This window comes from Syzygium oleosum, unplaced genomic scaffold (genome assembly GCF_021117445.2).
Source record: "Syzygium oleosum isolate NSW1041296 unplaced genomic scaffold, Sole_v2.1 Sole_v2.06, whole genome shotgun sequence".
Lineage (NCBI taxonomy): Eukaryota > Viridiplantae > Streptophyta > Magnoliopsida > Myrtales > Myrtaceae > Syzygium > Syzygium oleosum.
The window spans coordinates 7,638,593-7,660,110 of record NW_026607490.1 but is presented as its reverse complement, the minus strand read 5'-3'; the positions used below and the strand labels follow the sequence as shown (position 1 = coordinate 7,660,110).

Here is a 21,518-nt window from a genome sequence, read left to right as displayed (position 1 = left end):
TAGGAAACAAGATGCGGTCAATTTTATTGCTAAAACAATACATAGACAAAGCGCAAGTCTGATAAGAGCAATGCAGAGTTTATTCACGTTGTTCTTTTCTGATTACTCATAGATTTGGATATTGCCACAAGCGAAGATCGAAAGCTGATGCAACCACCCAAGTTCTTGCTGAAAATGGGTTATGAGGGAAAACAAATAAAGGACCGTTACTCCTCGAATAAGAGCAAAAAATAATGGACTCATAGTCACATTTCTTCATTCTTGTAAAATTTGCTAAATCCATTCGCACTTCATTACGTAGGAGGTGACCCACCAGCTGCCAAAATCTGCTTCTCCAGCTAATTAACCAAACAGAACATTAAGACTTCTGAGTAATTAAAGAAATTGGAGAAATGATTTGGCAACAATAGGATCTTCTACTTGATGCTTACATTGAACAGGGTCTCAAGCTTATTCTTAACCAGGGAAAACTCATGCTTCACTTGTTGCAGACATTTCAGGCACCTGCACAACGAGGAAACATAAGCGGCCACTTAAGTAGGACCGTTTGAAAATGGATCATCATTATCAAAAACTTAAACTATGTTGCATGGTGAGATTGTGAAGTAGATCTTGTATTTTTCCCACTAATGTCATGTTGGAGATGAGGAGGGACTCACTCACCCTTCGACATTCTTGTCCTGGCAGTAGTTGCGGAAGGCAATGCAGACTCTTTGAACTCTCTGCGCACCGATGCTGTAATTCCAAAGAACAATTCATCTCGCTCAGGACTTGGAAATTGGAAGAGCCATCATTCCTGAACATAGCCGTGGTTGTATGCATGACCACACGAGTTTCTACTTTTACTATTCTTTTTTTGTTCATTCTTTTTCCAAAGGAGATCTTCTGTTTGGACCAGAAAAGACCTTGGACAAACATCTAATGGAACATGTTCATTATACAAGAATTGCCGTGAGGACTAATGGGAAAGGGCGACTGTTGCTCAAACTGCTCATGATTTTGCTGTTATAAGCAAATAGTTTAGTATGCTAAAAGAAAGAAAGGAACTGTCCTTTGAAAATGACGAGTACCTGGAGCTGCTGCCTTTCAGCTGATGCACATGAGCATCCACCTTCTTGAAATCAATATTCTGCTGATCTCTAAACATACAAAAAGGAAAAGATAAGAAATGCATAAATTTTTCTGATTTTATTTGAGGAGATGATGTGTTAAAAAGGGTATTGGAAAATTGGAACCCATTCGGATGATGAAAATAAATCTCACAGTGCTTTGGCCAGCTCATTGAGAAGCCTCTCAGAGTCATCAAAGAACAGTGACACCACCTCCACAACAAAGTCCGGGTTGTTCTCATCTTGCAGTTGCTGAAGCTGAGTGAACTGCTCATCCAGAAATCCCTTCTCACCAGCCAAAAAAAGGAGAGAAACTCATTCTTTGAGGGTACTCTTCGAAAAAAAGAAGAAAAAAAAGAAGAAAAAGAGCAAACTTTTGCTGTTCTCACCTCATGAAATAGTAGAGCGGTGTACGCAAATAACTGCCTCTTCAACTGAGCTACATCCATTGTTATAGTTTCAGAGATTTCTCATTCATTTAAAAGCCGTGGACACCCAGAAAAAGGTTTATTTGCGTTGGTTTTAGAATGGCACTGAACTGAACTTTGAGGGTGGGTGAGTATATAAGTAAGATTCCGAAGGAGGGGCTTGTCTCATACAGTGTATGCAGTCACTCTTGTCAGGCGGTGTCTGCTTTGTTTCTTTTAACTATATCATTCTCATAATAACACCAATACTTTTAGATACAGTCCAAAACAAGAGCTATCAGAAGATCCGAAGCTTGATACCATGACCATCCCAGTCATTCACCTTATCATCTTTCTCTTTCAGTAATTATGATGACTCTCTCTCTCTCTCTCTCTCTCTGTTTATTCTGCTTTCTTTCTTGTTCTCTCTATTTGGTTTGAGTCTTTTTAGCTGTCAAGTGCATTAGACAATTACCAATGTACATTTACCGAAAGAAGAGACAATTACTAATGTACCCAAAAAATATTAAACCAGCATGTGGAAGTCTGTGATATCTTATTGATTTATGAGTTCAGAACATGTGGTGATCAACTTCTGGACTGAACTAAAAATTGTCCAAGTGGCAAGAAATTAGAAAAAAATGCTCCCCTTAAGGCAGAAAGGGAAGAAAGTGGCATCTTTAAACATGACCATGAAACTAAAATTGCCATCTGTCACCTTTCCCTATGCATGTGAGAATTTCTTTGGAGGTTTTTGTTTCTTTATCAAGGGCAGAGAATGGAGGAAAGAAACTGCTACAGCAAGCAACAAATGGTGAACTCTGACACCTCTTTCTGCATTGGTAACCCTTACAGTGAAAAACAAGTAAAAGCAGAAAAAAAAAAAATTGGACTTGTAGGTGGAGATGGGCAAAGCACCTATCATTTTCAGTATCTACCTACTGTCTCTTAGCTTTTTGCTCCCCCTTATCCCTTATTTTCACGCCTATGCTTTCAGTCTTTTCGAGATTCTCTCTCATCAAAATTGCTGCCTCTTTTTTTTTCTTTATCTTTTTCGTATCTTCTGTCGTTTGTGGCGCCGATGTTGTCTGATTGGAAGAAGAATGTGTAGTCAATGAGCTTAGAGAATTACAAAATCTTGAGGTTTCTTGATCTCCATGCAGTCAAGAATGAATTTAAATAGGTTTCATTTGCCTGGTAATGGAGTGCTTTCTCAGCTTTCTGGTTTTTGTTTTGACCAGAGATGTGAAATTTTTATGAAGAATTTCACACGTTTAAGTAGCTAAACTTTCCCCAGTTTAAAAACCACTGAGGAGAAAAATTGGAAGTGAAACGGCTTCTTCAATTTACTGTATTTTCAAAAGGCACTGTTTATATTTCTCGCAAAAGTGTCAGTAAAGTCTCACCTTGAAGAATTAATGCGGTGCGAAGTATTTAATGTATCTCAATTAGCCCGTAATTCATTGGCTTAAGTTTTTTAGTGAAAATAGATTCGATTAGATATATTGACGGAGTCGGACTCGAGCTCTTTCTTAGAGATATGATGAGCATGTCATCTGTGTAAGAAAATTCCCACGATAAAGAATTGGTGTCAGTGATCTCCATCTAGAAGAGTGCTGGTATTGGCGATCTCTTCGGACGGAGGTGTCGAACTTCTGTCGCGTGCACAAAATGCACGTTAGCCACTTGTCACGAGGTGAGGGCATCAGGTAAGAGGGGCTCCTCGTTGCGGTGTTTTTATGGATGGAACCAGGATTGCAGCAGTGTGTTGAAAGCAGGGTGCTTCAAAGAGGGACCTTACAATGTGGCATCTGATTCAATTCCACTTTCGCATTATTACGTTTCTGAAGGACTTTGTGATGTGCCCATCGTGCACCAGAAAACGACGGTTTGAATTTTTTTCTTTATCGTCCGAAAACATCTTAGATCACTTTCTCACGCACAGAATTGTACCTCTTTCTAGCATATAATGAATTACTTTCATGAGACACGAATCTTAAGAGATCCACTTTTAACAAAAATCGGTCTCGAAATTTCGTGGTCATCTTATAATTAGGCCAACCCACTTTTTGGGCTTTCACAGACACAAAACGGAACCTTTGATTTAGACTCCGTTCGTTTCGCGAAAAATATTTTCCTCATTTTTCGGCGTTTGATTCGCTTAGGAAAATGATTGGAAATGAGTTAGCTTAAATCTAAGAAAATAATTTGCTCTTCAAATATCGGAAAATCATTTTCCACGATATGACCAGGAATCAACGCTTGATCCGAAACTCTATGCTTGGGTACGGAAACCCAACGTTGGTTCTCGGGTCCCCGACATCCAAAACCAGATCTTTGGTGCCCGGGCTAACGACCTCAATGCCGGTGCTCGTATCCCTGGGGCCCGAGTCCATCCAGGGCAACCCTTGGACTTGGTGTCGATACCCGAGCTCCTGTCGCCCGCATCCGGTCAATCGAGGCCGAGCTCGATGCCCATACCCAATGCCCTAGCACCCGAACCCGGGCCCACAAAGGCTGAGCGTGAGGTCTCGATACCAGAGCTCGGATCCCCAACACCCAAGCTTGGGTCCACAAAGGCCGTGCTTGGGTCCATCGAGGTCAGGTATGAGATCCCGATGCTTGAGCTTGGGTCAATCGAGGTTGGGCCTGAAACCCAAGTGCCCACGCCCCAATCCCCCGCGCCCTGATTGGGGTCCATCGAGACTGGACATGAGACCCATTTCTCCGGTTGTCACAAATTACTAGCGCCTGAATAGTGTAAATCTATTTAGGAAACTCAATTAAATTTTTCATATTGAACGACGAAAAATATTTTATAGTTCATTTTTTTTGGTTTCGGCCAAATACCAGGAAAAAATGACTTTTCGGACAACATACTCAGAAGTCAGAAGTCAAAATGGATCGAAAGAGACTGCAGTTCCGACATTCGCTTCTCTACTCGTGCTCTTTATATTTCCCCTTGCCTTTCGCACTTTTTGTTAGAGAAATAATTGCAATTTGACATGTAATAACTTTTTTTCCATCACGAAGTATGGTTCTCATGCTACATGTGTAAAATTTTGGTTGAAAATTTTTGTAAACTTTGATAATCTTTTTACAAAATAAGAGGGAAAATTTAAAATTTGGTTGAGAAATTTTGTAAAATTTGATATTCGTTTAAAGGAAAATAAGACACACAGTCCCTAAACTTTGGCCCAATGTATAATGTGGTCCCTGAACTTTTAATTTATTCAATGTAGTCCTTGAACTTTAATCCAATGTATAATGTGATCCTTGAACTTTTAATTTATTTAATGTTATCCCTGAACTTTTGGTACATGTTCAATTTAGTCCCTGAATAATATGAAAATTTTCAATGTACTCTTTCCATTAATTCAAGTTAAGGTATTTTATTGAACATTTTCATATAGTTCAGGGATTATATTAAACATGTATCAAAAGTCTAAGGACCACATTGAACTAATTAAAAGTTTAAAGATCATATTGAACATTAAGCTAAAGTTAAGAGATTATATTAAATAAATTAAAAATTCAGATATCAAATTATATATTGGACCAAAATTTTAGAACTGATTATGTCATTGTTCCTTCTTTTGATAAAAAGAAGAGGGGAAATTTAAAACTTTTTGTTTTGCACTTTTGTTTTGCGTCATTTTCCAAGAAATAGCAGTAGTTGATTTCGAGGCCATTGAAACCCATTATCTAGCAAAAAGATGGCACCAATAATTCTCCAAATAAGATATGTTAATGGTACGACACCTAGAGCTAGAGCTAGAGCTAGAGCTAGAGCTAGAGCTGCTCCTTTTTGCGTTTTTCCAAATTAACCAAATTGGACAAAGCAACAAAAGAATGGTACTATTGTCACCACGTTCCTCGTAGTCTTCATCAATACTTCGAATCTTGCATTGAAATCCCATGTTCTTAAGACTAGCCATAATATAATCAGCACTATAATTTTGTAGGGCTAATTCCTTTAGAAAAAGAATCCTAACTTAGGTTTAACCCTAATACTATCTTGAATTTTTTTGTCTAAAAGAATCCTTAATTTTTTACTCTTTTTCTAAATCTGCTCACGTGTCCAAAAGTTGCCGTGGTTTCTTCAAGGTAATCAATCTCCATAGACTATTGTTATTCCACACGAAAATGAGGGTGTCGACGAAGACGGGAGTTCTGATGATGAATCTCTGATTGATCAACATTTTGAAGAAACTAGTAGCGATTTTTAAACACAGGGGCAGATTTGGAATTTGAGTAAAAGTTTGAGATTTTTTTTTTTTGAAAAAAAAAGTTTGGGACGGATTTGGAATTGAACTTAAAGTTTGGGGTTTTCTAAGAAATTAGATCATAAAATATGATCATCAGTTGAGTTTTCGTAGTACAAATTTTCGAAACGTTTCTCGAATGAAAGATAGATGGATAAAGGTATCTCAATGATGATTTTCTCTACAAGTTCCTATATTGAATTGCCCGTTAACGATAACTTGCACGGGACTGCTCGAACGCAAAGCATGCTCTTCTCGTTCGAGACCTGAACCCTAACCCCCCAACTTGTGTATCGCCACGATGTCAGTTTGCAGGAGCTATGTGCATCGAGAACCGCTATTTCGCACATTTTAAAGTTAATTAGATTAATCGGGTGCTCGAAAAGCTTATTTATTTGTCGGGGAAATTCCTCGGCAGATGAGAATATGCCTAGCAAACCCTAGCATGAGGGCTTGTCGTTTACTTGCACCTTGGGCTCATGTGGGGGGGGGGGGGGGCGGGACCCCAAACCATCAAAACCCTGCTTCGGAATACGACGCTGCAAGCTGTTAAACGACAAAGGCTTGTGCTTTCTGTCCCACTTTCCCCTCTTTAATTCTTGATCCTCAGGCCCAACATGATCTTTGAAAAGTCTCCAATGTTACAAGTAGACAGGACTGCTCAGGCACGCCTAAGACCCTGATATAGTACCGCGAGTCTGGGAATTTCTAAGGGAATTTCTTGTCTCGATCTGGTCCATCATAGATCGAGTAACTGTGTGAATTACTGCTTTGATAAATACCACGCGAGCGTCGCATCATCCGGCGTTCCGGTGCACGACCCACGACAGTTCGAGCCCGTCTAAGAAGTCAGTTTTTGCTCTCGCAGGCTCTCACAATCCGAATCCGGCTCGAACAACTTGCCTATGACCCGACCGGAGAAGTGAATTCAACCTCGTGCGCGGTAGTTCGAAAAAGGATGCCACCTAACGACATATACAGAAGGACCACTTTAGGAGTAGGACACTGTTGTTCCAAATAATTGAGCAGACATGTTCTAGTATGCTCAGAGCTTTCTTATGTTTTTTCGTCTAGTTTGATTCTTTGTTTGTGCAGGACAACATTTCAACTGGGTCCGGAATTGGATTTCCAGATTCACCAGCATTTATAGCTCACAGAGAATGTTGCCAGAGTATCCAAAGGAAATGGATAAACAGAGCAACGACACTAGTGGCCGACACTAGTTTCTGCTGCGACTGCAGTGTGTTAGTGATAGCTCTTATTTCCTCCTGATATACGCAGCTTTATATGGAAGTTCATGACACATGTTATTTACAATTGTCACTGCTTATGGACCCGAACCTAGCTAGATAGAAATCGCCAAATTCTCAAATATCAGCTCCTGCAAGTGCAATGCAGAAAAGGAATAAGACAAGGACTTACACCATAAAGAAACAAAATTTGCTCAAAATCCTGTTCTCTATGTTCTGATAAGTTACACCACAGCTTCATATTACAATATCCCACATGTCCTAATTGAGACATATATACACAAAAGGAAAAGTCTGTAAGAGCCTAGGGAGAGTTAAGTGTCCTCAAGAAATAGTTTCATCTCATGTATTTCCGGGAATTTGACTGGAGAGAATCATATTCCCGTATAAGAACTAAATGACGGATTAGGATTCACTATGATCCGGGACCTCACCCAGGGCCTGTGTGTTGAAGATCATAAATGGGCTCATATGCCATGAAATAACAGCACAAAATCCATCACATTACTAGGGGACTCTTAAACACTCTCCGGCTCGGAAAAAAAGTTCTATTTAACTAATGCTAATTGGTCAAATATGTGATGTGATGTGAACGGTTGGTGTCAAGAGCTCAAAGCCACCTCCTTGTGGTGTTTGAGATCGCTCAAATACCTCGTCGAGTTGTATTCTTGCGCGTCCAGGAGCTCTTCGGAGTAGGTTCTCTGGAGGGAACGCCTCTGACCTTCTTCTGTACACTCCGAGATGAAACTTTCTCCTCTCAGCAATATGGCGACCTGCATTCCAGCAGAATGACACGAGAAGTTACCACATACAATCGCGCAAATAGGTAGAGAGAGAGAGAGAGAGAGAGAGAGAGAGAGAGAGAGAGAGAGAGAGAGAGAGAGAGAGAGTGAGTCGATCAATATCTAGAAAAGGCAGCAACAGCTTCATTGAGAGCTGAAAACTGAAAAGTTAACATCTCCCCAGTAAGTAAGGAGTGATATAAATGCCGTCATCTGTCAAAACATGCCCAAACTAGAAAGGATGCATCATGGGACTAAATTTTGAACTGGAAAGTCTTTCTCATCCTTTTTCACAACAGAGACATTGACATATAACAAAATGCTGAGCTTATTATTCAGGCTGAAACACCCAAGATATTCTTTAAAAGAAAAGCAATCAACCCAAAAAAAAAACAATGATAAATAATGAGGAAATTGAGGAAATGTGCAACACAACTAATGTATGGGCTCATCCTTTGGCCTATTTTCGCAGACAAATGAGAGGCAGAAATTCACCATAGTGTGAATGAAGATCATAGAAAATATTGAAATCCCTATCCCCCAATTTTCTCATGTTTCACAAGACTTGATGCCTAGACATCACAACCAGAGAACCCGAATGGTTTTCTCCCACAAAACTATCACCAAAGACTTAATGCCTAGACATCACAACCAGAGAACCCGAGTGGTTTTCTCCCACAAAACTATCACCAACATGTCAAAACTGCGTTTCCACTACAGATCAATTTCGGATAATGATCTTTCCCTATCAGGAGATAATCATAGAATTTGAGTAATCGTGTTTGATAGAAATCATTAAGATGGTAAACTTTCCATATCGACCACATTAGATAAATCCGCTGCTTTGTTTTTATGTTTAAAGGTTATATAGTAATTCATATGTCATTAATCTTTTCCCACTTCTGTATTTCATTTATCTACAGTTGAAAAAAGGATAAGTATCATGCATCTAACAAATGGTAAAGGTAATCATACACACAAAGATTCTCGTCAGATGGTTGCTAATTACTTTTGCGAGGTTAAAGATAAGTTTGAGACGCGAGTCTCGGGAAACAGGCTTGCCTGATTCATTCGAGGACGTAGAATAGGAGACTGCTCAATACACAACGAAGCAGTCATTATCACACGATCCATTTCGTCGGAGTTGTAATCATCACCAAGGGAAGGATCAATGAGATCCTCAATAACATTGTCATCCAGAAGAGGTTTTGCCTGCGAGGGTGAATGGGATTATACTAACTTCATAAGGACATTATCAAATGTGACCACCGGACAGAAGATGGATTTACCCAAAGAACTACGCTTCTTCCTAGATGATCCAATGCTTTTTGCCCGGTAATGAGCTCCAAAAGCAGAACCCCAAAGGCATATACATCAGTCTTCTCATCCACTATCCCGTGCATGAAGTACTCAGGGGCAAAGTAGCTGTCAGTATATATCTGGATGAGAATCGGATGGCAACATTTAGCTAGTTGAAAGTAATAAGCTTAAGGCTTACAGACCCAAATGTTCCTTCAAATTTGGACACATTGTGGTGAGTCCACTGTTTTGGTAGCCATTTGGCAAGCCCAAAGTCACATATCTGTAAACAATAACAGTAATTAGTAAATCAATGACCAAGAGATAGGAGGAGTTGCAAAACAACTTCACATAGACAACAGAACAATATAAATTAGACTTGCAAAAGGACAAAATGGGCTTTTATAAGGGATAGAAATAGACAAAGTCATCTGCTGTTGATGGCCCAAAAAAAGAAAGTCATCTGCCGTTGCATCTCGTGATCAATTTGCAGATGATTACAAAAGCGACATTGACCTATTTTCATTTCATCCGTTTCAAATGACAAAATCAGTTCAAAGACAAGAATGAAACTGAAGATCGACAGCAGAAGCGTTACACAATAGGGGCATTGACATCTATCTAGGATGTGAATTTCTCACTACCTCATGAAATTTGAGGCAGAGAACATTGGGATACGCAATTGGCTTACCAAAGAAAAGCTATTTAACTGTTCCTACATACATAAGCTGAAATGCAGCCTTTTGCCACCTACAAAGTAAAGGCTTTGCACTGCAAAGTTGGAAACCGAATGCAGTCTATTCTGCAAAAGTCAAATGCTTCCTAAAATGATCGTCAAAGTACTAAGTAAAACTACGGAGGCAGAACACACGTCAACTCTAGCGGACTAGTCCATACTTAAAGTCACAGAGCCAGAGTTATAGGCTCTAATTGCTTTAATTATCAAGAAAAGCACACATAGTATAATCGAAGTTTGAATACTATGTCGATTGGTATGTATTTTTCTGCATGAATGTTTGCTAATAAATAGGAATATTAATAAGAAACCGAGAGTGCGACCGGTCCAAAAATTAGCTTTCTAAGCAAAATCGCTAATTCTGAAGAGCTCAAGTTCAACTATTTTGGTAACTTTGCATTGCTATCTTCCCCAGTGGATTCTTTATGATGGACATTTTAGCACACATTAAGGCACTGATGCAGCTGGCAGTCCTCTTCCAGCTATTTAATTTGCATACGTATACACACATGCATGTAGTATAGACACATATATACATTAATTAATACGTGCATGTGCGGATGTGAAAATTAATTGCCTCCAAGTTGTCAATTGCTCATAAGAAAGAATTAACACTGAGAAACATTTTCAAGACTAATCAAAGTAGTGATGCACCATGAAAATGTGCTTTTGTAAATGAATGTAGCTTATGAACCCGACCATATAAGTCATCAAAACAACTTTGCCTTGTAAGGATTCTTTTTCCACTCTGACAATATAGGCCATTAAAACAATGCAAATGTTGGCCAAAACATTGAAACCGTATTGTCCACTCCATTCGATATATACCTGAGGTTCGAAATCCTCGGCAAGAAGGATGTTATCAGCCTTGATATCTCTGTGGATGATTCGCCTCTGACAACTTTCATGAAGATAAAGAAGACCATCTGCGGTTCCTAGGGCAATTTTATATCTTTTATCCCATCCTAGATTAGCCTTTGATCCTGGAAAGTGTGATACAAGGGCAAAGAAAACTTTACAAATTGTATGCAAAAAGGGAAGAAAAGTCGAGAGCTTCATTGCATAAGGCATGAACCCACCATGAAGAACAGATCCTAAACTTCCTAGAGCAGATAATTGAAATACGATGTGCATTCCTCCTTCCACTCCGCACCCAATCAACTTAGCAATGTTAGGGTGATTTACATGGGCAATGGTGCCCAATTCAGATAGAAAACTTGCGATCCTTTCATCTGCTGTTCCTTTGTTCAGCCGCTTCACCGCAACCAACTGTCCGTTTTTTAGACACCCCTTGTATACTTCAGCATATCCACCCTTGCCAATTAAGTTTTCTGCATATAAGTTAGGCACCTCATACTTTGATGATCATATAGAAAAGAAATCGGTCTCTAGAAGCACTACTAATGCGTTAAATTCATCGATAAAACTACAAACCGTGGCTAAAGTAGTTGGTTGCCATTTGTAGTTCAGAAAAGGTGAAATGCACCAACGAGGACTTGAAGTTGTATATATCACTCAACACAGGAGTTATGTTCTCTGTAATGCTCCTGCTCTTTCTCTTGGATAGTTTCGGCACGGCAAGGGGAGGAAAAGAGGCTAACCGTTTGATTGATTTTCTCTTCCACAAAGTGAAAAATTTGATCCAGTGAGAAAGTGCCCTTGAATTTGAGCAGTGAGTTTCCTGTTCCTCGCTTTTTTCCTTGGGAGGTTCTGCTTCTGGTTCCAAGCTTCTGATGCAGGCTTCTATTACTCCTCTTGGGGATGACTCATCGAGTTTTTCCTTTTCCATGTCTAAAAGTCTCAAATCTAACAATCAAGTAGCAGAAGCATGACACTGAGACAGAGAAAATGCAGCGACACGATGAAGCAATAATCAAGCAAGGACAAGCTTTACAATCTGCTACCTTGTGCAGAAGCAGAGGAAGCTAATGCAGCATGTCGCTTTTTTTGCTTTACTGGATCTATCAGTATCTTCACGGGCCTTCTGCCATAATCCACATCACGATGCCTAACAATATTACAAATGCAAGATCAAAAGAGAGCTGGAAAATATGGAAACTTGGGAAAAATAGAATCTGCTAATTTGTTTCTCTGACATGCATGTGGGAGAGGGATGGAGGTGAGCGTGTGCCAAATAACAACACAAGACATCATTATCTTTGAACAATCGTGCATATTTACAGTTTAAGTTCATATTGATCGAAACTGCAAAATTCATCTCTGATGCACATTGAAAGAACCAGTAGCCTGTTAATGGTTAATTGCAGCAGATCCTTACAAAAGCTTGAAGAATTAAAAGCAAAATAAAGCTGCTGTTGGCATGAACAACCACGAGCAAAAGTTTGACAACATATGCCTAAACCAAATGGATACTATAAAATAGGAGCTTCCCTTGTCAAGAGTATACTACAGAGACCTAAACTATATTACATCAAAATGCAAAGAAGTTCCTAAATTCAAAATGCAGATGCAAAACAAGAGTCAGATAACTATCATCCACACGGTAACTGGGGACAATTCAAAGGAAATTTCAAAAGCATCATATATCCAACAATCAGAAAACTGATTACATAAAGTGGATGGTATTTAAGAAAACAAACAAATGATAAAAAGTAGTTCCCGACAAAAAAACCATCCTGAACCTCACAACATCATATTTCTTTCTGGGCCTCAACTTCTAAACCTCATAACAAGTAGCTTAAACCCAATAACCAAGGTTAAGGTCGGATTAGCCACAAAAGGGAAAACAAAAATATAAAAGACAAAATGTGGCAGCTGATATCCAAGAAGATATCGATAGCACAGTATAGAGAAGGATCGGTTATTCAGAAAAGAGAGATGACGAACTCATGCTTCCTCCTCAAAGGATCATCCAAAAAACAAAGTAAAAATGATGGATTCAGAAGCTAACAGGACATAACCCAAATGATCGAAAAGGAAGAAGAAGACAAAGCATACCGTGAATAACCAGAAAAAAAGAAAGTAGGAGGTGCCATTCTTGCTGCAACCTCCGCCATGAACAAACGCACAACTAGCCAAAGAAAGGAGGGACAAAAAGGAAAAAAAGAAGGGAAAAAAGAGAGAGATCAAAAGCCCAAAACAGACATCAAAATAAAATTACCCAAAAAGAAGAAGAAGAAGAGAGACACAGAGAGATATAGCAGAGTTTACCATAGATAGACCAATGTGAAGCTCTCAGCCTCTGAAGCCAATCATCCTGAGCTGAAAAACCGGGACATCATCGACCCATAAACAGAGACATGGATATTGTTAAAACACACACACACTAAGCTCTACCTATGGCAGAGATTCACTATCGTTAACTATGTAAAAGACGGGTCTCTCTCTCTCTCTCTCTCTCTCTCTCTCTGCTGGTTGTTGACAGGTGTTGAATGCTTCGCTGCGACTTCTGCTCTCCACCTTTAAAACCGCTTGCAAACGCACCGAAAGAACGTACTGCTTCTCTTCTCTTTCTTGTCTGTTTAATCTTTCTTTTCCTTCCTTCCTTTTTTTTTTCTTTTGGCCTTTTCTGTGTCCTTCGGTTTCTTGGTTTCGATTTCGACGAGAGAACGTCGAAAGAAGGAGACGGGTATCCGTTTAAGCTTTAGGAACGTGTTGTCCCTTTTGGAGGGTAAACCCCAAAATCAAACCTTTTGGGTCTCTTTCGGACAAGAATCCTGCAGTTCTTTTCGTGTGTAAATCTGTACTTTCCCCAAGTTTTGAGCTTTGACCCACTTGTCTCTCTTCTCTTTTGGTAAGCCCGAAATTTTTTTTCCTTCTATGTAGCTGCTGCTTCTTTTCATTTAATGGTGGCTCTCGACATTTAATATTTACCTGCTCTCGCCACCTTAAATTAAAATCAAATAATTTTCCAGGAAAAAGATGGATAGTGATTTGATGGTATGTTTCCAGTCAGGAAATTCTTTTCTAAATTATGCCCCTATGATCCAGTATCTTAATTTGGGTCTATGTTGACAATACTCAACGAGGAGGAATGATCCAATTTATCAGTACTGAATACACACGTCACAAGGAAAATCCAATCCAAAAGGTGGTTGTTTAGGTCCCCCGTAAGCTGTTTTTACCCGGACGGTCGAAGAACAGACAAATCTTATGAATACTTTCAATAGCAAAACCCATTTCAATCCTCTCATAAGCGTCTCTCTCTAAAGTAGTCTCTAAGAAACTACATGATCACTGGCAGAGAGAGAGAGAGAGAGAGAGAGAGCTTGTGAAGTATATGCAGAGACACCAAAATCTTAGGATATTAATGCAGGATCTGCAAATTATTATGGGCAAGGAGATGTCATGTCTTGTATGATCAAATCCTGAGCCTTCTCATCTTTAGCTTTTCCCAGCTCAAACAAAGTTGTCACTTGCTTAACATATATGAGATCTTAACTCAGCAACTTTAGAAAGAAAATTATGAATCTGATCAGATGGAAGCAGTGAAGGAATAGAGGGAAATAAATGGGTCAGCTAGTGCTCTCTATCTTCATTTGGAACACCAACAAATTGAATTAGACTGTGGCAGATGTTTAATCTCTTACTGTTCCTTGGCTCTCTCATTAAACATTGTGTATCTGAGTCATTTAAGGCAATGAAGCTCTTTTGGTAAAGAAAACAGTAACTGAATTTAATCACCAAGTACTACTGTTCTTCCTCTTCTTTCTTCGGATTTTGCTTTTTGCCGTGTTAGGTAAGAAAGTTAAAAAGTGCATTAAATTTGGCAGCAACCCAAATTTCTTCGATACAAATCCTCCTTTTCCGAATAAGTGCTTGATTATTTGGGTAAATTTCACTAAAAACCCTAAATTTCCAAACTAATTTTTTTGACCACAAAATACCCTAAATCGGTACACATGTGACAAATTTAATAAAAAATCCCAAATTGATATACCTGTTATAAATTTACCCTCCGTTAGTTTCCGTTAAATTGAATTGATACCGCGAAAAACCACAAACGGGTACACATGTGAGAAACAGAGGGTAAAACCCCAAAATGGGACAACCGTCAATTGTCATATGTTATCGAACTCAGTAATTTGACGGTAAAATTCAATAGAAACTTATGGAGGGTAAATTTGACATAAATGTACAAGTTTGAGGTTTTTGTGGTCAAAAAACTAATTTATGGTAAATTTGTCACACGTGTACCAATTTCGGGATTTTCTTGGTATTAACCCTAATTATTTTGAACTTCTCGATGATGGAAACAACTTTAAAAAAAAATCACAAATTGCGAGAGTCTTTGAAATAACTCTTACCTGCCGATAATTCCTAATTCTGCCTAAAATAATGGACCACTATTTAAAGACTTCTATAGTTTCCCATGTTTCAAATTGAATAAAGAAATTTTAAATTCCCTCCTACTTGAGTAGCTTAGGGTTTGATTTTTCCCAAAAAAAAAAAAAATCACCTCAAATGGCCAGTACCGAATGGACAGCCTTTCCTAACTGCCATGTGAAATGGACTTCACAAGTTCTTTAAGTTCCTCAACTTAGGACCCTTCTTGTAAACTTTTTGATTTCTGGAATTAAAGTACATTATCGACTTCAGAAATCGATCTCTCCTTTGTCTTGAATCATGCAGGTTGGATGGAAGGGTTCACTGGTTTCTAGGGGTCAATTTCATATAGATAGATCAGCCATCTTGGACTCCTCTTTAGTCTTTCTTTAACATTCAACACATTGACCGACGCCTGCTCTGAAAAAAATTCTTGCATGGACCGAACGCACGCGAATGAAGATAGATGAGAATAGTACATAAAGTATCCGCCAGCCGATCCTTTGTTTTAAGCCCGCAAGCATTCAACTGCGATGGTGACATGAGACACTCAACCCACTGAACATATATTATGTATATAGGCCCGTCATTAAAGTAAGGACACAATTGCAAGAAACAGGGGATCAAGTGTAAAGTTCAAGAGATGGAGAAGAATGTCATTCAGTTGTGCTAGCAAGTGGATCAAGGGGTCAAGTGCTGGACAACAAGCGATGTAGTAACTTTAGATTAGGGTTTGGTCCTTGTCTTGCAGCCCGGAGTTTGAGGACTCCTGTTCTGTCGTAACTTAGCCAATCTGGAACGTATAATTTCTTTTGATTGAATCTGTAGATAAAATAGCATAGACAAGGTGTGGGGATGGAGATTCTCGTTCAATTATTTCTTAGCTTATTTCAAGGAAACGGTGGCTAAGAAGGGGGAAAAAGGAAAAGAAAATAGACCACGAGGAAAAATCCTTACGTGAATTTGCATTACTTTTGTGTAGGTGCACTGGTTGCTATGTATTTGATAATTCCCAATGCCAAGCTTATTTTTTTAAGTTCAAAAAGTGAAACGTACATGACAGGCTGTGTTCAATGGATAGGTCAAACTGATATGTAACCAACAAAAAATAAAAAAATAGTTCACGTAAGTGTTAGTAAAACACGGGGAAATAAAGGTGGACAAGCTCTTGCAGATTCTGCGGGGGGGAATTGTCTAATTATTCCTAAATTTATTATTTGAATGCCAATTCAATCTCAAATTTTTTAGTTTTGTCAATTTAGTATTAAAACTTGGGAAAAGTGTCAAAACATTTCTAAACATATTCCATTGGTACCAATTTAGTCATAAACATTTTGGCCTCGTGCCAATTTAGTCATTCCAGCTAATTTTGGCCGAATATTGCTGACGTGGACGCCCGCTGGCCTACGTGACATTGTCGGCACTGACGTGGATAAATTTTAATAATCTTTCGATATTTTTTCAATATTTTTTTTTCTTTCTTCTTTCTTTGTCGATGACCAGCCACCGGCCATAGGCAATGGCCGAGTAGATTGACCTTGCCTGGACGAGGGTTGCTGACTCGCTGTCGCCCGCCACAGGCGAGGCCCAGCTAGTCTACCCCGGCCAAGGCTCCCATTGCTAGATCTAGCTTGGGCGAGGGCGAGCCTCAACGAGGCTGGCCCTTGCCCAGGCGAGGGCAGCCTTGCCAGGTGTCGCACGGGTGAAGGTGAGGCTCAGCAAGGGTCCGCCTTGTCAGATCTGGCTTGTGTGAGGCTGACCCTTGCCGGACCTCACTTGTGGCAGGCGACAGTGACCCTCGCCCAAGTAAGACCAACCTGCCTGGCCATCACCTTTGGCCGGTGGTCGGTCACCGGCAAAAGGAAGATGAAAGGAAAATAAAAAGAAAGAAAAAAACAAAATAATAAAAAATTATTAAAAGTTGTCAACGTTAGAGCTAGCGGTTCCACGTCAGCAATATCCAACGAAATTAGCTGTAAAGACTGAATTGGCACTAGGTCAAAAGATTTATGATTAAATTGATACAATTAAAATGTTTATGACTAAATTGGAACAAATATAGTAGGTCTAGGACTTTTCTGACACTTTTTCCCTTAAAGCTTTGTGCAAAATTCTAATGTAATCCTTCCAGTCAATTTTCGCTAAAAACTGTTCACGTGGCAGTGTGCCACGCAGGATGGCCGGTGATAACTAGACCGCCATGTCAGCGATTCCTGGTGAAAATTGACCGAAAAGGCTACATTGAAATTTCATACAAATGTTTAGGACTAAATTGACATTCGTAAAATAGGTTTAGGATTGATCAGGTATTTTTCCCAGCTTCTGCCTAAGTATGTGCGATCACGTGGCGATTGTATTTTCAATATAGTTGATACGCGCTCTCTCTCTTTTATTGGTTTATTCACGATAGCATAACTCACGGGAAAAGCCGAGCCCAATATAATCTCTTCAATTTTGCAATCAATCTAGCGTTGATGTGATGAATAGAGTCAATTATAAAGCAACATATATCGATAATTATGTCAAGAAAGGTACACGTGCCGCATATGATATATGCCAAGTAAACAACAGATCAGGGCCTGGCAAGAGTCTTGCAAATATATATTACCTGCCAATAATTTCTAATTCTGCCTAAAATAATGGATCAGTATTCAAAGATATCTATAGTTTCCCATGTGTCAGATTGAATAAACAAATTTTAAATTCCCTCCTACTTAGCTCAGGGTTCGGTTTTGCCCAAAAAAAACGTCAACTTAAATGACCAGTACCGAATGGACAGCCTTTCCTAACTGCCATATGAAATGGACTTCAAAAGTTTTTCAAGTTTTTTTCTTACGAACTTTTTGATTTGAATTAAAGTACATTATAGACTTCAGAAATCGCTCTCTCCTTTGTCTCGAATCACGAAAGCTGGATGGAAGAGTTCACTGGTTTCTAAAGGTCAATTTAATATAAGATTGATCGCTCATCTTGGACATTTCTCTCCAATGTTTAACAGATTGACTAATCACATAACCAAAGAGAGGATAAGAGCAGTAAATGTCATAACTTTCATACGGCGCTCACTTGAATGCTATAATTTTTTTTTCGCTCACCTAAGTGCCACATCGGAGTAAAATCGATCATTTGAGTGTCATTTCAAGCAAATGTGCTTTTTAGTTAATTTTCCATTTCAATGTGGATTTTTTTCCAATTTTTTTTGGATTTTGGATTTTTTAATTTTCTTTTTTTTTTCTTGTGCTTGCGAGGGTCACCGGCAACCCTTGTAAGCCATGAAGGCCTCGCCCTTGGCTCATAGGGCTGCGAAGGCCCTGGGCGAGGCCACGAAGGCCTATGCCAGTGGCCAGAAGGGCCGTGAAGGCCTTGCCGGCCGCGTGCGAGGCCATATCATGGCCTTGCTCAAGGCCTTCGCAGCCCCGTCGGCCGCAGGCAAGGCAACCCTCGCCCAGTCCAGGTGAGGCCTCGCCGGCCTTGAAAAAACATTTAAAAGTTATCCACATCAGTATCGGCGATGCCACGTAGGATGATCGACATCCATGTCGGATTTTACCGGCGAGGCAAATTGCCGATGGCACTTAAGCGATCAATTTTTTTTTATATTTTTGGCACTTAAGCGTGCGGAAAAAAAGTTATGACACTTAAGCGAGCGCCGCATGAAAGTTATGACCCTCGCGCTATTTTTATCCCAGCGAAGAGTGGAAACTCACGTCTGTGTATAAAATAACTCTTGCATGGACCGAATGCTTGCGCCCGGCTCTTTAGACAGGGTAGATAATAGCTATGGACAGCGACACTGGACTGGATGAGAAGAGTCGAAGAAGTATCCTCCTGCCAAGTCCCTTTGTTTAAAGCCAGCAAGCATTTAAACTAGGCGCGTTATTAAATTAAGCACGCAAGGCCAGAAATGACGGATCAATAGAAAAGATGGAGAAGCACATTCTTTTGTCGTGTTAACAAGTGCATAGCAATGTTTCAATTCACATGCGCGAGTGTCGGTGTCGGGGCCAGAACTAAAGGTATGTTCGTTTCGCGGAAAATGAGTGATTCGAAAAACATTTTCCGAAAAATAATCCTTTATATCGCTTATAAAAATAAATGAATTAAATTTTTTTTATCGCCTACGAAGATAGTTAGGCATAGATTGTTATCGATGATGAAAACATTTTTCGTCGACTGATTTTTCTAAACGATGTAAACGACTATTTTTCGGAAAATATTTTCCAAATCACTTATTTTTCGCGAAATCAACGGACTCTAAGTTTAGATTATGGTTTGGCCCTTGACTTGCATGCCTGGAGTTTATCTAAATCTATAGATAAAATAGTATATAAAATGTATGTGCATGGAGATTTTGGCTCAATATCTTCTCAGCTTGCATTACTTTTATCTAGGTTTTGTTGTGAAATAACGCCAAAATTTAACGGATCTTGCAATTTAAGTGTAACACAAGAAGAAGGGAAAAACTATCTAAAAATTTCTAAATTTTTTGCACTTTTGTTAATTCAGTCCTAAACCTTTTCATTTTTTGCGAATTGAATCCATTCAGCCAATTTTGGCCGGAAATCGCTGACGTGGACATTTTTATATAATATTTTAATAATTTCTGAATTTTTTTTAATGTTTTTTTTTTCCTTTTCTCTGTTTTTATTTTATTTTATGGATTTTAAAGCTAGGACCGCGACGCTCTCGCTGGCCAAGCGAGGGCGCGCGAGCCCTCGCCCAGATTCGGTGAGGGCCGCGACACCCTCGCCCAGATCTGGCTAGGCGAGGCCCTCGCCGGCCCCAGGTGAGGGCGTGGGGCCGGCGAGGGCCGCCAAGCCCTCGCCTAGCCAGATTTGGGCGAGGCATCGTGGCCCTCGCCCGTGGTTGGCAAGGGTTGGCCAGCCACCCTCGCCGGCCCTAGCTTCAAAATCTAGAAAAAAAAAACAGAGAAAAAGCAAAAAGAAGAAGAAAAAAACATAAAAAATTCCGCAATTATTAAAATATTATATAAAAATGTTCACGTCAGCGCCACGTGGCCGCCCCGCTGTCCACGTCAGGGATTTCGGGGCAAAATTGGCCGGATGGACTTAATTGGTAAAGTTAAAAGGTTTAGGATTGAATTAGCAAAAGTGCAATATGTTTAAGACTTTTTGGACAATTTTCCCCGAGAAGAAGAGATTAAGAGAAATCAATGATAGACAAGAAAGAGCATTAGAGATTTATATGATTCGGTTCGACTGTCAATATCTATTCAATGGGAGAGATAGCCACTAAGAAACCCACCATGAATTTAGAGAATACAAAGTTACAATCGCTCGATCGCTTAAGTTTTTACCGACTTAAATTACACGTAAAGCAAAACCTATAATTATTATATCATAATCTCTCACAAAGAACTCACTCAAACTCACAACGAGAAGCCCCAACACTCCTCTTGCTTGCTTTTGTGTGTTAAATCTAAAATCCACCTCTTTTATATGTGTGTGTGTCCAAATTAGAAAACCCCATTTAACCGACTCAAACTAAGGATCCAACTCAAACAAGCATTTGCTTTTGCTTCATATGTTTAGTCAACTGCAAGTCCAATTAAGACTTTCCTAATAAATATCGCATAGCCAAGCATTGATTCAGGTTTTATTCACAGTTCAAACTCGAGACATAATTTAATAGGTGTAGTGATAGCTATTAGCTATATATATGAGAATCCTATGTGGCAAGTTTTGCTCAATGGATAGGTTCAAAATAGTTCACATAATATGTAATCAACAAAAACAAATTGTACATGTGAGTGCTAGTAAAATTTGGCGATATAAAAATCGACCTAAATAAAAGCACTTGTAGATTTAACGTAAGTATGCATGATCATCACGTGGCGATACTCTATTCTATACAATTAATGAGCTGTCTCTCTCTCTCACACCCGTTTTAATCTAGCTAACACGATTCACGGAAACAAGTCATGTCACAAATATAATTTCTTCAATTTTGCGATGAACATTGCATATGCAAACACGCACGCGCATGGTACAAACATGTGCAAAAGTGCAGGGCAAAGGTCCATGTCAGCATGACCGATTCAACACATGAAATGGACCCAACCATGTACAGAAAGATCGTGTCTTGTCGTGTCTAACGTGCGGGAGCGAGCGTCGTCCAATCCCTCTGCCGACATGTATGATGGCGAAGGGGCATGCAAGACACCGTTCAAAGCTAAGAGCTGATAACGACGCCGAAGCAAAAACCGGGCGCTGCCCCGGCATCCGAAGGCAAGATCGGCGAGTTCGTATTCCGTCCATTGTCGATGAAAACTGTACCTTTTCACTAAATCGTGCGAAGCACGGTATCATACGAGGCATCTACGATCGAGTAATTAGTATTTACATTCCCTGTAAATGATAATAC

The 21,518-nt window shown here is 39.6% G+C and overlaps 2 protein-coding genes across 3 annotated transcripts; both read right to left on the bottom strand.

The window, feature by feature from the left end:
- LOC115685966 (histidine-containing phosphotransfer protein 1-like) lies at positions 1 to 1,705 on the bottom strand. Its single transcript, XM_030611124.2, has 6 exons — positions 1,499 to 1,705; positions 1,264 to 1,394; positions 1,071 to 1,139; positions 664 to 735; positions 432 to 504; positions 1 to 338 (listed from the first exon to the last, which is right to left on the bottom strand). The coding sequence occupies exons 1-6, from the start codon at positions 1,556 to 1,558 to the stop codon at positions 294 to 296; spliced, it is 450 nt and encodes a 149-aa protein (XP_030466984.1). The 5' UTR covers positions 1,559 to 1,705; the 3' UTR covers positions 1 to 293.
- A 5,515-nt stretch (positions 1,706 to 7,220) lies between these two features.
- Positions 7,221 to 13,471, bottom strand: LOC115685906 (receptor-like cytosolic serine/threonine-protein kinase RBK2). 2 transcript variants are annotated; one of them, XM_056312135.1, is made up of 9 exons: positions 12,807 to 12,941; positions 11,753 to 11,856; positions 11,283 to 11,654; positions 10,928 to 11,179; positions 10,677 to 10,831; positions 9,316 to 9,395; positions 9,103 to 9,238; positions 8,852 to 9,025; positions 7,221 to 7,804 (listed from the first exon to the last, which is right to left on the bottom strand). In XM_056312135.1, exons 1-9 carry the CDS (start codon positions 12,863 to 12,865, stop codon positions 7,634 to 7,636), a joined length of 1,503 nt encoding a protein of 500 aa, XP_056168110.1. In that variant the 5' UTR covers positions 12,866 to 12,941; the 3' UTR covers positions 7,221 to 7,633. The 2 variants fall into 2 exon arrangements, with proteins under 2 accessions (XP_056168110.1, XP_030466909.2); XM_030611049.2 differs by lacking the exons at positions 7,221 to 7,804; positions 12,807 to 12,941 and adding an exon at positions 13,020 to 13,471 and having other exon boundaries at positions 8,804 to 9,025.
- Between the last annotated feature and the right edge of the window lie 8,047 nt (positions 13,472 to 21,518).

Excerpts from the sequence above, each read along its gene's own strand:
- LOC115685966 (XM_030611124.2), bottom strand. The coding sequence starts at position 1,558 with ATGGATGTAGCTCAGTTGAAGAGGCAGTTATTTGCGTACACCGCTCTA. Across the intron at positions 1,140-1,263 it reads AATGAGCTGGCCAAAGCACT|AGATCAGCAGAATATTGATT; the intron begins GTGAGATTTATT and ends TTGTATGTTTAG. Across the intron at positions 339-431 it reads AGCTTGAGACCCTGTTCAAT|CTGGAGAAGCAGATTTTGGC; the intron begins GTAAGCATCAAG and ends TTGGTTAATTAG.
- LOC115685906 (XM_056312135.1), bottom strand. The coding sequence starts at position 12,865 with ATGGCGGAGGTTGCAGCAAGAATGGCACCTCCTACTTTCTTTTTTTCT. Across the intron at positions 9,026-9,102 it reads GAAGAAGCGTAGTTCTTTGG|GCAAAACCTCTTCTGGATGA; the intron begins GTAAATCCATCT and ends TCACCCTCGCAG. Across the intron at positions 7,805-8,851 it reads GCCTGTTTCCCGAGACTCGC|GTCGCCATATTGCTGAGAGG; the intron begins GTCTCAAACTTA and ends GCTGGAATGCAG.